The sequence below is a fragment of the Sinohyriopsis cumingii genome, chromosome 16, assembly GCF_028554795.1.
Source record: "Sinohyriopsis cumingii isolate HCF-2022 chromosome 16, ASM2855479v2, whole genome shotgun sequence".
Lineage (NCBI taxonomy): Eukaryota > Metazoa > Mollusca > Bivalvia > Unionida > Unionidae > Sinohyriopsis > Sinohyriopsis cumingii.
In genome coordinates, this window is record NC_142976.1 from 41,493,596 (window position 1) to 41,508,822 (window position 15,227).

The following is a 15,227-nucleotide window of genomic DNA, read 5'->3' on the forward strand; positions in this document are numbered from 1 at the left end:
TTATGTTGAGCAGTGTTTTTTTAATACAAGAAGTTAGTAATGCAGCCATATATAGTGGTGGATCATCATTATTTGTTTAAACCTGAAATAGACTCGTATCAAGATTCCACTTGTGAAATTTGGTTGAATTCTACTGTTCATTCTTGAAGATGAAACTACTGAAGTGTTGTCAGATGAAGAACCATACGATAAGCTCACTTGGTCACAAGGCCAGGTGAGACAAAAAAAAAATAAATAAAAAAATGACTTCTTTCAATACCTCCTGCACATATGAATGCAGGAGTCCAATAATTTATTTTTTTCAAGTATGCTTGTACATAACTAATCAGAGGCATTTTTTTTATTCCAACATCTATATCAATCTATCCATATGAGACAGTTAGAAAATACAGCAACCAGTCTGAAGAGTTACAAATTCAAATACATCCAATACTATGATTTGAAAAGCCAAATAAGTTTGACATTACATCACTTACTTCACAAGAAAGGTCAATACAATAGTGTAGCAAGTTAAAATATCAATTAAATTACACAGATTCTTATAAATATGTTTTCAATCCCATATCAGTAAGCTAATAATAAATATATTATATTCAGAGGCACAAGACTTGAAAATATAGGTAGTGGACGGATTAAAAAATGGACTAAGTGCTCTATTTCCAAATCAACTTCAGAGGATCAATACTATAGCAGGCTTTTCCTTGTTAATTCTTACTTTTGAAGAATGGACGTTTTTTGTACTGAAATGAGACATTGCTGGGAAAAAGCCAAAGTTTATGAGAAATGGGTTTACCACACATTACACAATGTATCTGGTTAATTTACCAATAATGCCGGCCAAAATAAAATTTGAACTATGAATAAGAAAGTGATTTGATTCATAATTTCTTTGGTATTGGGCTAAGATACTTTATTTAGTACTGGACTTTGATATTTTATTTGGTATCAGGCTTTGATACTTTATTCAGTATTGGGCTTTTATACTTTATTTGGTATTGGGGTTTCATACTTTATTTGGTATTGGGTTTTCATACTTTATTTGGTATTGGGTTTTCATACTTTTTTCAGTATTGGGCTTCGATACTTTATTTGGTATTGGGCTTTTATACTTTATTTGGTATTGGGTTTTCATACTTTATTTGGCATTGGGTTTTCATACTTTATTTGGCATTGGGTTTTCATACTTTATTTGGTATTGGGTTTTCATACTTTTTTCAGTATTGGGCTTTGATACTTTATATGGTATTTGGTTTTCATACTTTATTTGGTAGTGGGCATCTTAGCATGCAATTGCTCCTATGTTCTAAAAACATCATTCAGACTGGAAATCTGGCAACATGTGCTTTCTTGTCAAGGTCTTTTTTGTATACAGAGTTAACACATTGGAGTGAATGATTGTAGCAACCCCTGGCATTTCAATGCATAATAACTGGATGTTTATTTTCCTTCAATTAAAGCTGAAATATACCTTTATTTTTAACAATTAGTGTAGTAGGTATTGTCGTGATGGTGTCATGGCAAGAAACTGTGGACAGCATAGGTTTGAATATACTGAAAATGAGTAAGCTGATAGACAAAAGCCACAAAAAATTAGTCTGTAATTTGTTTTTCATTCTATTAAGAATTAAGTAATGTATGTACACATAGTTATCATCATTCCTTTTTATCTCCTCAAAAATGGTACTCACAGATCTCTGAAAGCTGATCCTCTACTGTTGGTGCCCCCAAAACTTAAACAACTGACTTCATACAGGTACATGTACATGTATATAAAAAAACATGAAATAGACTAAAAATGTATGATGTGCAAAATTTCTTGAACTAAATCATTTTAATAAGGATATCCAATTGTTGTATAAATGATCTTCACTACTTTATGATGGTCAGTCAAAATGAGGAAGGAAAACCCCAACTTCCTCTCCATGATGGGATTTGCACTCATTTATTTTATCTTTGTTTTGGAATAACTGTCCATGTATATTTCAGGATCAAATGAACCTCAGGTTTCCTTACCATTCTTCGAAACTTCCAAATGACCTCAAATGCAAATCATGTATATGAATGTGGCATTTGTATCAGACAAAATATCATTCAGTAAAGGAAATACACTTGTAGTTAACTCGGGTACACTGACTTGTACGAGAAGCACTTATTGCCTGAAATAAAAGATCTTTTCTGATCATGTTCAGTCTGTTGTAATAAATACTAGGTCATCTAAATCACCGCTGACTGTATAAAATGCAGTTTACGTGCACCTTATTTTTTGGTAGTTTTCATGAAGTTCTGGTAATTTTACTTGAGGGAGAAAATCACTGTGTAGCTGTTTCTTTGGTCTGAGTCTCTGAGGTGGATGATAAGATAAATCTGAATCTCAGAGGTGGATAATAAGATAAATCTTCACTTCTCTTTAATTAAACATAAAAGTTGATACTTCCATTATATTTTTGCCACTATCAAAACCAGTACAGCTGAGAATTCATGTCTAGAAATTAAATCCCTTTATTTCTCAATATGATTGATTTTTAAAATTTAAATTATTCAGTCCCCAATGACAGTCATGCACAACATAATGCTAAAGTTAATTTTTTTCTCCATCTAGCATTTCTATCAGGAAGCATTTGGAAATGTGTAATTTAAATAAAGAAGATTTGAGTTTTAAAATCCAGAAGCAAAAAGGGAAATCAGAACTCTGTTGAAAGAGAGAGTCTGTACTTCCATGATCTCGAGTCCTAGACTTGTTTCAAGGTATTATCTATGGTTTTGTATATAATGGACTCACTTTAATAAAAATGGATCTATACTTTCATTTTTTAAAATTTTTTAAAAAGAGATCTCTGGTACTCCTACAAATGCCAGGGATACAATAAATGTTATGCAAATTTAATTATAATTAAAATACTAATGCTATAAAATTCCAAATACTGACAGCATCTTTTAATCAAGTCAAAGTAAAGTACATATTGCTACCATAATATCACAAATTCATACTAACAGGATCACAGCCTTTGATTAAAAAAATGTGAAAACCACATGTACTAAATGAAGACAGAATAAATATCTGCCAACACAATACTATACATCTTGGGTTTCCATGCCAACCAAAGTCAAGGCCAAATTGCCAGGATGACCTTGTGGCTGAACTATTCTCTAACATCTACTTTCAAATCCTAGCTAACTCCAGACTATAAATTACATGAGATATGTTGTAAAGCATACATCTTATACTTTGCTAGTCTTTAAACTTTCAACATGTTATATATATGCAAAACAATAAGATATACACATATGAGAAAAAGAAAAATACAATTCAAATAATTGACAATGCTTTTTTTCCTGTAAATGACATAAAATTGGCCTCCATGCCATTATTGTAATAAAAATAAAGGAGACAGTAACAAATGTGCATTCTCTCTTCACAACTTATAGAGCTGTCATAAAGCATGTTATTTAGTTCTCACAGAGTATGTTATTTAGTTCTCATAGAGTATGTTATTTAGTTCTAATATAGTATTTATTTTGTTCTCATTCAGTGTGCATTATTTGCCTTAGCAATCTGCTAGTTAGCAAAATGTGTTATGAAAAAAATCTAATGATCGGATACAATTATTTAGGTAAGGAAAGTTTGTTTCTTAGAGACCATGAGGTGGATTAAAAAAATTTCACATTTTATGATCTCATATTTCATACTGTATATACTCGCTTATGAGATGAGTCCAACTACAAACTAGAACCAGATCTGCCATTGCATACTGCGCTGGCAGACCTGGGTCTATGCAGTTTGTGAGGAGTAATCAGTAGAATAAACAACACAGACCTGATCTGTAGGCCCATTATGCTATGGCAGATCAAAATCTATTGTTGTTTGAAATTGGACTTGGCTTATATGCAAGTATATATGGTAGTTATTAAAATTCATCATGTTCATTCATTATTATATTACAGTGGTCCCTCACCATAACACTCCTAGACCCATAAAAGTGCAGTGTGTTATAGGCAAGGTTGTCTTTAGACCCATAAAAGTGCAGTGTTATAGGCAAGGTTGTCTTATAGAGCCATAAAAGTGCAGTATGTTATAGGCAAGGTTGTCTTATAATGGAGTACTTGCAAAAATGCAATTCAACCAGTAAATCATTGTCGAATATGATAATCCTAATCTAAGCTTTGGCGGATCAAACAAATTTTAGTACTTTGTCCTTGGCGACATCTACTGGATTTCGTGAGTTGCCTCCCTTGGTATATAATGCCAAGTAACCAATAGCATGTAACAACAGTGCATTGTACATCGGTCGAAAATGGTGGAATTGACATAAAAAGGATACTTTGTAATTTTAACATCGAATGATTGACTACGTATCGGAGAGAACCCATTATGGGTGTATTTGAGTGAAAGGTATTTGTACAAACATGGCTTGCAGTCGCATCCAATGAAATTCACAGACCCAAAGCACAGAAATATCTGTTTGATACACCAAGGTGTAGAGAGGGTTATCATATTGGAACCTTGGCTAGTGAAGATGCCAGTAAATGAGATCCCTGTTATATTAGGGACTGTATTATACTGTGTGTTTTATGGTTAGTGACCACTTTATACGCAATATTAGAATGGATTCTGCTGTATTTACCCCATGCATAACAATGAGGATCCAGATTGGTTGTAGAATAAGGAAATGACAAATCAGTGTTCACTTGAAAATAGATGTACATTAAACAACATTGATAATGATATGCTGTGGGTATTATATGCTGTGTGTGGGTATTATACACTGTGTGTATTATACACTCTCAGCAGTCAAAAGTATGCCCGAGTTAAAGATATAGAAATTTCATGCAAGAGTTGTTTTTGTTACAGGGCAATTTATCTGCAAATTGACATCACTTATTCCTGAGGCTGATGCCATCTTACCCAATGATGAACAAATAATTATGCTTTCCCTTGTTGTAACACACTTCATTAGAATGCAGTTCTAGATATAATGTGGTACCCAATAATAAATAAATAAATATCAAGATTATCTGTGCAGATGCACACTTAAATAGATGTACACAATAATGGCAGTATTTTTCAAACTTGAAGGTATTAGCACACATACATTTCTCATACAATAAAAAATGTAAGATAAAAAATACTGCTTGAAATGGCTTTCTTCCAGTACAATTTGCTATTGATTTCTGTGATAATGATTGTTAAACGTTCTATACATGGACGGCATTTGGAGCTTGTCAAAAGTACAAACTCTAGAAATAAAAATAAATACAGCATGGAATGAGTCATTGTGCAAAAATTAATTTGTAAAAACCTTTGTTGGCATCACCAAATTTAGAATTATATAAACCTATAAGTAAGGAATGCAAGTCGCTATCGTGGTCTTGCAGGAGAGTGTACTGCTAAAGCCTGAGCCTTGCCTAGCTGTTGCGAAAGTTCACGAACTTTGTCTGACCAGTACTCACTACTCTGCTGGAGTTGTATCGAAAGCTGGAAGAAACAAAATGACAAAAGGTCTTAATGCAACTTTTGCAGAATGGTTACAGAGTCACAAAAGGCTAAATTAACCTAAAAATCAAACTTACATGAGGCAAATGTGTAAAGTTGGCACTAAATCATGTACAAATCCTGGCAATTTTCTGCACATAACTGGGATATAAAATGTATGTATGTATATATGGATGTATGGATGGATGGATGGATGGATGGATGGATGGATGCATGCATGCATGCATGTATTACCATTTAATAAAACCGTAGCACAATGATGGCTACAACGAGTAAGTTAAAACTGTACCAATGTAATATGAAGAATTGAATGACAAAAAATTTAGGATGACAAACCTTTAAAAATAAATTTAAACATGAAGTATTACAAGATAAAAGGTAAAATATATCTATATAAAATACATACCCATATAAAATACAAAGGTAAACAAAATATAATAATTTTAACATAAAGGATCAAAATTTGTTATATAAACCACATTCCTTCAAAATGTCCAAGAGTTTAAAAGGCAGCACATCATGAAGGTCCTTAATTTAGTTCACATACAATTTTTTTTTGCATCTCACAGGCTGAAAGTCGATATATATGACAAGAATGTGATTCAATGACCGGGTATAAACTCTGGTTGAGGTTCACCATTCAGAAGCAATGTACAAGACAGGTACAGATGTCCTATGCAAAACTGGCACAACAGCACCTCATCTCGGTGATTTGATATATATGAAAAGTTTAATCTTATAAACAAAGCTCGTTTATTTAGTTTTCATTACAAAAATTTTGCAAAAGATAAAGTACTGCCAATTTATTAATACTTTAAGTTGTGTATTGAATTTTCTATTTAGAAATGGGTGACTGCATGGCAGATTTAGCCACTTTTTCATACCAATATTACCAATGTGACAAAGCAGCAAACAATATTTGTGATTGGCATTTTGATTCAGCTTTCACTCAAAACAGGCCTATAATCTTGCATTGTCTGATGTCAGCTTCTTTATTTTAAAAAGTTATGTGAATATATTCATTTTGAAGCAATGGCATACAAATCCATATGTCCATGTGACAAGTGAAGATCCATGCTGATTTGCTGTTTATATATGCGGTAATGTAAATCCATAGGTGCATTTAAGTTGTTTTGTTGTTGTAGGGTTTAACGCCATTTTTTCAGCACACATGATAGGCTATACATGGCGGCCAGTATTAATGGTGGAGGAAGAACCAGTGAAATCCCAGAAAAAACCAATGACCCTCTAGAAGTTCCTAGCAAGCTTTCTCACATACCCACGTTTGCCGAATCTGAGTCTCAAACCTACACAGACAGCGGTGAGATGGCAGTGATCCGTAACGGAAAGCGCTTTAGACCACTCGGCCACTTGGGGCCCAGTGCATTTAAGTGGTAATTAAATAGTGACTTCTGTAGTAAGACTGATATAAGGTATTTTGTTTAGTTTTGTTAACATGCCAGAGGAATAAAAAACACATACAGGCTTATATTAAAAGATCCTGGTTCAAATGGCAGTTGTCTACCCGTAAGCACAGCACTTATCTTACTAGCTCGAGCTGACCCTGCCAAAATTGATGGATATCCAACTCCATCCACTGGTCAAATGTTAACATATTACAAGAATGGCCTGCTGACCACTGCTATTATTGGCTTAGTGCTAGTGTAAATTAACAGCAACTAGGCTGAAAATTTATCACCTGGCTTGTTGCTGCAGTTCCGAAACCTTCATGCTTGCCACTGTACTGTATTTATAGGGTGACAAGTGGATGCAGGGTACAATTTGCAGAGTTTGTTTTATTTTTCACTTCCTAACTTATCTATGTTGTTGTTATTATAGGGTTTAATGCCATTATTCAACACAAGATAGGCTATACATGGCGGCCAGTATAAATGGTGGAGGAAAACCCCAGAAAGAACCACCGACTCATGAGAAGCTACTGGCAAGCTTTCTCACATACCCACATTGGCTGAGCTCGAGACTCAAACCCACACAGAATGAGATGAGATGGCAGTGATCTGTAACGATGAGTGCTTTAGACCACTCGGGGCCCCAACTAATATATGAATGGAGGACAAAAGTTCCAACTATTAATAATGATTGTTTATAATGTGAACATTAACCTACCTTTCACATATTAAAGAAATTTCCGATAGCACTTTATGAAATGAAATAAATTTCTTTGCTCCTATGCTTTGACACAAGTACCTGGCAGCTGTGTAAACAGTTACAGATATCAATCAAGTCAAAATCATCCAAACCATCGGAACAAAATTTTTAGTAAAATCAGTCTCTAAATTATGGTTGTAATTCATTTAAATCAGTAATTATGGTTTAGTAACATTAATGCAAATGTCATGGGAACACAACAAATTATTATTGTTATTCACACATTCACAGTCCTCAAGCGGTTTTAAAAAACCCCAATGAAATCAATACAAATTTTCCCAAGGATCCAATAAAAACCATTAAAAAGTTTTAAATTCATTAGTATATGATTCAAAAAGTGACATCCTTAATATTTTTCTGAAAGGTTAGTAATGTTTATGGTTTTGTTTACATGTGTTACTAAGGTGAATGTTCTTCAGGGAAGAAAATGATACATGTAGCTTTAAAGTTGAAATAAACTGATGACTTGTACACTGGGGGATGTAGAAAATTTAGTAGGAAACAAAATCCCTACAAAAAACACTGCTTAGTCTGATTGTTTTAAATTTTAAATTAGGTATATATCAAAAGGAAAGCAGCAGATGTTGTATTGTCCCTTTTTGTAAATTTACTGTTCAATGTCATGATGTCAAACACTGCTTTAATTGATCCAACTTAAATTTTGTTTGCTTCTAGTAAAAATGCGATAATAATAACAGGAATAAGAACAACAATAATAACAAAACAAATAACAACAACAGTAATAATAATAATAATAATAATAATAAAAATAATAATACATGTACCAATACCAATCTGTAACTGCTTTTATAAATCAATCTGACTTAATCCCTTGCCTAAAAACTGATCAACTAATTGGTCAGAAAAATCGTCCATGAAAAAGAAATGAAAAAATCTGCAGTTTGCAAGAAATAAAAGAAATAAGTCAATGACTGGAGATTTGACTGGAATTTTACATTTTGTCTGCTGTTGATGGCAAATAATAATGAAGTCCTAAATATATTTTGTTAATCTTTAATATATCATAATCTCAATAATAAAACCTGATTTACAATTGGATAATAACCTCTTAATTACATATATTTAAGCTTCGTTAGTTCTACAACTACTAAATAATTAAAAAGCAACATAAGCATTCAAATTAACAAATTAGGTATCACAGATAACTGATCAACACTAACTTAAACTACCTAATTAACTGGATGGTAGCGCTGAAGAGAAATGAAAAATAACAGAATTAATTTGATTAAAATGAGGACATTTGTCTAATTTTACATATTCATGACAGAGCACTTCTTCATATGTTTGTTGTAAGAAAATGTTATTTCAAATTTTTAGAGATGTAAAGTCGAAAACATATCACTCCATGCATGCATTTATTTCAAAATAAAAAAATAATAAAGCAGCAAATGAAAAGTAGGTTGTGATGGATTTGGAATGAATAACAACTTCGAATGCTAAGCTGAAATGAATAGAATTCAGCCATGTTCACAATAATGATATCAACTCTCTTTACTTTTTCTTGAAAGTACAGTAGAACCTGTCCTGAAAGACCATCCATTCTGCCAAAAAATAAGGTTCTCTCAAGACAGGTGGTTTCTCATAACAGGTCATAACGCTATCTCTCAATACAGGTGGTCTCTCACAGCAGTGATCTCTCAAGACAGGTTTTACATATGACAAGCAGGATTGCAAAGCAGAATAAAGACATCAATCCACATAATCAAGTGTTATCAATCCTAGTTCCCCACTCCCCTTGAGAAAAAAAATGTTTGCTATTTCAATAAAAAAAGAAAAATTATAAAGTCAGTGGATAAATAGTTTGGGACAGTCATGTGAAAGATGCCGTAGTTTTTAGCTCTAAAATGCCGTACTTGTGGCCTAAAAATTCAGCTACATTTAATATGAAGATTCACATAATAATAACTGTACACTTGTTGCATCTCTGTGATTAACACGATTTAATGTAAATGATTTCCTAACACAACAACACAAATATCGTACACAACACATTACTGTGGATGTCACTGCTTTCACCACCATTAAATACATGTGTCACTATATACTGACATTTAAAACATTCAGTGATCCTAACATACTGATATGTTGTTTGCATCACTAACATGGCACACTCACCTCTCCTACACGCTGTATCCAGTAGTTTTTGTCCAAAGAGTTTGGATCTGTTATTCCAGCTTCCTCCATACCCTTACTGAAGGCAAGGCGGGCCTGCAATAAATGAACATTCAAGCATTAAATTTTGTACATAATCTTCAATTTTTGTCAATTATGAAAAATGAACTAATTTTTAAAAATGCTGAACAAAAGTAGTGTAAATTGGTACATTACATGCTTGCCCTGTGTTTAACAGTCCTCTAGGCATGTAACACACTAAACTTATTGTGCAGAGCACAAAATATTGTCATTACATGATCATGGTCTCTTAACCATGAGACCCCAGAATCTAAATGTTCTTTTTTAAGCCAGCCACCATATTTGGTCAAGGAACTTAACTCTAGAACAAACGTTACTCTGCAAAACCCCATTCTTCTTTGAGATACAATAACCCCAACTGCCGACTGTTTGACCACAAAAATCAACAGGCCTTTTTCACACTTAAAGTCCACCACAAATTTTGGTCAAGATGGTCTAGAACAGTGGTTCCCAAAGTGGGCAGACCCACGCCCAGGGGGAGCGGTGGGATTACTGAGGGAGGCACAAATGCTGAATAATGCCTTTTATAGGTAAGGTAGCGGGGTGCTGAGGATAACCAAGGGGACTTGACCTGAAAAGGTTTGGGAACCACTGGTCTAGAACTAAAGTCATTATGCAAAACCATTTTTATTGACCTTGTGACCCCAAATCAATAGGTTTCTTTCTTGCTTACTATGTAAGCCATTCAGTGACTTTGATAAATTTACATGGCTGATCATGGAAACTTGTGTGTCAATATCTTTTCAGTAACAGTGACCTTGACCTTTGATCTCCAAATCATAGACTTCTTCCTTACTCCAAGTGCAAACAAGCCATAAAAGTTTGTCCAGTGATGTGAAATTGAGCTAATGTTGATGTGTGGAGACATTTCTTCTTTCAGCCAGCGACCTTGATCACCAACTCCAAAATGTATACAATTCTTTCTTATTCAAAGTGCAAGCCATCCACAAAATTGGGTGAAAGAAGGCAATATAGTAATGTTATTGTTCCAAAACAATTTTTCTTCTTTCGGTCACAATAACTTTGACCTTTTGACCCTAAATTTATAGGGTTCTTCCTCACTCCAAGTGCAAGACATCCACAAAGAATGGAATCTATACAAGATGGAGAACTGGAGTATTAATAACGTTATTCCTTACCCCATGTGCAAGTCATCCACAAAGTTTGGTAACTGTTGAAGGTTGAGAATCCAGTTGTTGTGCAGAAGCCACATTTCTTCCTTGTCACAGTGACCTTGAACTTGGACCATTTTACCCCCAGATCAATAGGGTTCTTCCTAACCCCCAACTGCAAGTTGTTTTCCTTTTCTACTCATATTTGTTTAATACTTTTTGCTATGTTACTTGTTTTGTGGGAATATGTTTTAAATTCATTCTTTTGGGCAATTCCATCATTTCCTCATCAGGTCTGTCATTAATACATAGACGCATTATTCACTTGTCCATTGTGTCATATCTTTCATTAATCAATTCATTCACTGACTCATAAATCATCTTTCACTCATGTACAAATTTATTTACTCAGTCATTTGATCATCATTTTCAACACGACTTACCCAAAATAAATCTTCTGTCCTTCCTAGCTAATACATTCACTCATTCATCACCACAGAAACTCCCATTCATACTTTTCTTCCTTTTTTTCCTTCTTTCACTCATTAATTTGTAATTTATACTTTTATTTTCTATGCCTATTGGTTCACTGAACGGATTTACTCTGGAAAGATCTGTTGGAGGCACATAAGAGTTATTTCAGATGGATTTATTTCACTCATTTATTGTTCACTGTATCACTGTACAGTTACACCATAGATGGTGTTATATTTTGTGTGACTGTCATGCATTGACAGTTCTTTTAAAGGTCATAAGTACTTTATTTCTTTCTGTATAAGAACATGCATAATGTAAAATTTCTGCTGTTTTCATGGATAATAACCAAATTTTTTACCTCTGAATGTCAAAGGCCTGCAAGGTTCAGTCTTTAAACAATGGGACAGTTTCCAATGGATAAAACAAATGAATGTGTCTATAGTATCTTTGCAAGAAACTCAGTACAGTGGAACCTGTCTTGAAAGACTACCCCTTCTGCCAAAACTTTTTGGTCTCTCATGACAGGTGGTCTCTCATAACAGGTCATAACACTATATAATCAATAAATCTGTACATGGAGAACCTGGTCTCGCACAGTGGTGGTCTCTCAAGACAGGTTTTACTGTATGGAGAATTATGAAAAATATTGGTCTCATGAATGGGAATACAAATGTACATCTAATCACTGTTCTAGTAACAGTGCTGACGTCTCAGTATTCTCTATAAAATACCTTTAGACTTGCGATCCAGAGAAAGAGGTGACAGTCAATGGAGATTTAGTATGTTAGATATTACAATCAGTGGAAATAGAATAACCCTCATAAATTTGTGTGGGTATAACGATGATAACACTAACTGTTTCAGAAATCTAAAGGAAGAAATTTCAGTTTTTGAGAACTCGTCAATAATAATCTGTAAGGACTTGAATACTACTCAAGACTTGATCTGGATACTTATAATATTTTATATGACAAACACCAGTCAAGAGCAAAAATTAAAGAGTATGAAAATGAATTGGAATTAAATGACCCCTGGAGAAATTGTAATCAAGTCTTATAGATGTATAACTGGAGGGAAAAATCCACCTTGAAATAAAGTAGATAAGATTATCATGGCAAAGTGGTTTTTATGAGTAGGTGGTCCTTATATCCAAACGTTTGAGTTGATTTCTGTGTAAATCTACAAAACTGGGTCTTTAGAGAATTGGTCCTTATATGCAGGTTGTTGCTATAACAGGTTCAACAAGTAAATAAAAAGTGTTGGCATATAAGATGTACTTAGACTCTACAGTTCCATGCCATATATACTCAAATATAAATTGGATCCAACTGTAAAATGTATAATACCCAGACCTACTGTCACATAAGGTGCTCTGGGGCCATGCAGCTTGATAGGAGTAATCAATAAAACAACAACAAAGACCCGGATCTCCTGTCACATAAGGTGCTCTGGGGCTATTCAGTTTGATAGGAGTAATCAATAAAACAACAACAAAGACCCTGATCTGCTGGCACAATATATCATGACTGATCAGGGTCTATACTGTTTGCAACTGGACCTATCTCATGTGAGTATAAATGATAACCAGCAGGCATAGTTTTACCAATTAATTTAATGCGGAGAGAGAACTTTAAATTTCCTCACCTTGAGAACCATATTAATTAGAACTACTAAATCAATACTGCATTTCTTCCCCAGATTTCACAATTAAATCTCATTTAAAAATGCAGTTAGTACCAGAAGGAAAACCTATCTTCTTTGTTCTACAAGAATGTTTTAGCTAATAAAACAAAATCTTTTCTATGCCAAACAAAATCATCCAAGTGGGAAAAAAGGAGGAAATTAAAAACCTGTTTATTCCACAAAAATCTGCAAATTTCACACCCCATTATATCAGAAGGAAAGTACCACTAAGCTGTATATTAAGCAATCAAAAGCATAATGTTTGAGTTAACTATACTATGATATGAACAGAAATTTAATGAAAACATATACCCATCAAAACTTGCATGTACATTTTTTGTACTGTATAGTAAAGTCCCAATTTATGCATTTTCAATTTACCCATCTCGTGTTTACATGAATTAAAATTAACACCCAAGCAGAAAAATACACATCAAGACATATATATGTGAATTTGCACCATGATTTCTCAAGCAGTAACTGCTATTTTGTTATGTGTTTGCCCAGGATGAAGATTAAGCTCCCAATAAATGGATGGATTTGAGTCTTTTGAATGTGATATAAACAATGTTTCTCAGAACACAAAATACATATACATTTGGGGGATTACTATATATGTTGATGAGTAAGAACTGTGAACATTATGCAGACCTGTCATCACATATATTCTCGCAATTTGGATCAACACTGTTCAATCTAAATCTATTTTCAAGCCAACAGCATAAACCCCGACTAGCCAGGACATTTGTACAATGGAAAGATATGGATCAAAGTTGTACACCGTTTGATGTGTGATACATATATAGAAAAACATACAATGTATCTACATAATTTAACTTAAAAACTTTTTATTTAATTATGGATACTTTTATTTCAGAAACTGTATCGATAAAAACTAGATAACAGATATATCATATAAAGTAACACTCTTGTATTTGAGGGTATGAGGATATTAACTGGGATTTTACTGTTAATAGGGATATTAACTGGAATTTTACTGTTAATAGGATTTTACTGTTAATTGGAATATTAATTGGGATTATACTGTTAATTGGGATATTAACTGGAGTTTTACTGTTAATAGGACTTTACTGTTAATTGGGATATTAATTGGGATTTTACTGTTAATTGGTATATTAACTGGAATTTTACTGTTAATAGGATTTTACTGTTAATTGGGATATTAACTGGGATTATACTGTTGCTAACTGAGCTTTAAAATTAACAAATTCAGCAAAGCTATTAACAAGGATATTTTCTGAACTAAGAATGCCATTAATGTCCTCAACCCTCAAATACATATAGATTAGTGTTTGCACTGTCAGATATTATGGGTGAAACCAAAGTACTGAATTGTGCATAAATATACAGTATGATGTGATGTAACTTTATATACTGTTGTATATACAGTATGATGTGATGTAACTTTATATACTGTTGTATATACAGTATGATGTGATGTAACTTTATCTACTGTTGCATCATGATTGACCTGCTATGATTTTATGTTACATAGCGACTTATTTGGTTCTGTACGTGGTTAGCAATACAAAAAGAGCCTGACAACATAAAGAAAGCAAAAGATTTACTGGTTCATCCCATGCAATGCATCTGCATGGGAAGTCACAAGCTGGGTTATATATTGCATATACTCATGTATAAACTGAGTACAACTGCAAACTGCACAAACCATGATCTGCCATCATATAATGTGCCAGCAGATCTGGATCTATGCAGTTTATTAGGAGTACACACACCAAATTTTGAACTTTCTTGCAGTTTCAGTTGTACAAATGAAAAAATCAACCAATTCTTTATATGAATTTTTAATAAAAATTTTAATGCAAGTTTGCAGAGGCAATATTGCATTCTTCTCACATCAAGGTGTTTATTAATGTTTCCTTTTTAACTGCTGCAATTATTAACTAACATGGCAAATATCATATGGCTAATGAACATTTACACTAATTAATTAGTCTTATTGGATAAGCATATGCAGATACATATTAGTTGTGCATGTAGATTTTAAGTGATATGAATAATGGTAGTCAATATGTGATAGTAAGTGGTTATACAAAAGT

At 33.3% G+C, this 15,227-nt stretch overlaps 1 protein-coding gene across 16 annotated transcripts in view; it reads right to left on the minus strand.

The window, feature by feature from the left end:
* Positions 1-15,227, minus strand: part of LOC149780294 (uncharacterized) — a 222,413-nt gene continuing 207,186 nt past the window's right edge. For 15 of the 16 annotated variants that reach the window (XM_089937115.1, XM_089937101.1, XM_089937108.1 and 12 more), the window contains 2 exons: positions 9,797-9,889; positions 1-5,473 (listed from right to left, as the gene is read on the minus strand). In XM_089937115.1, coding sequence (XP_089793241.1) covers positions 5,357-5,473; positions 9,797-9,889 — 210 coding nt within the window. In that variant the 3' untranslated portion in view covers positions 1-5,356. Of the gene's footprint in view, positions 5,474-8,850; positions 8,872-9,796; positions 9,890-15,227 lie in introns of all 16 variants that reach the window. The other variant, XM_089937106.1, reaches the window with a different exon arrangement.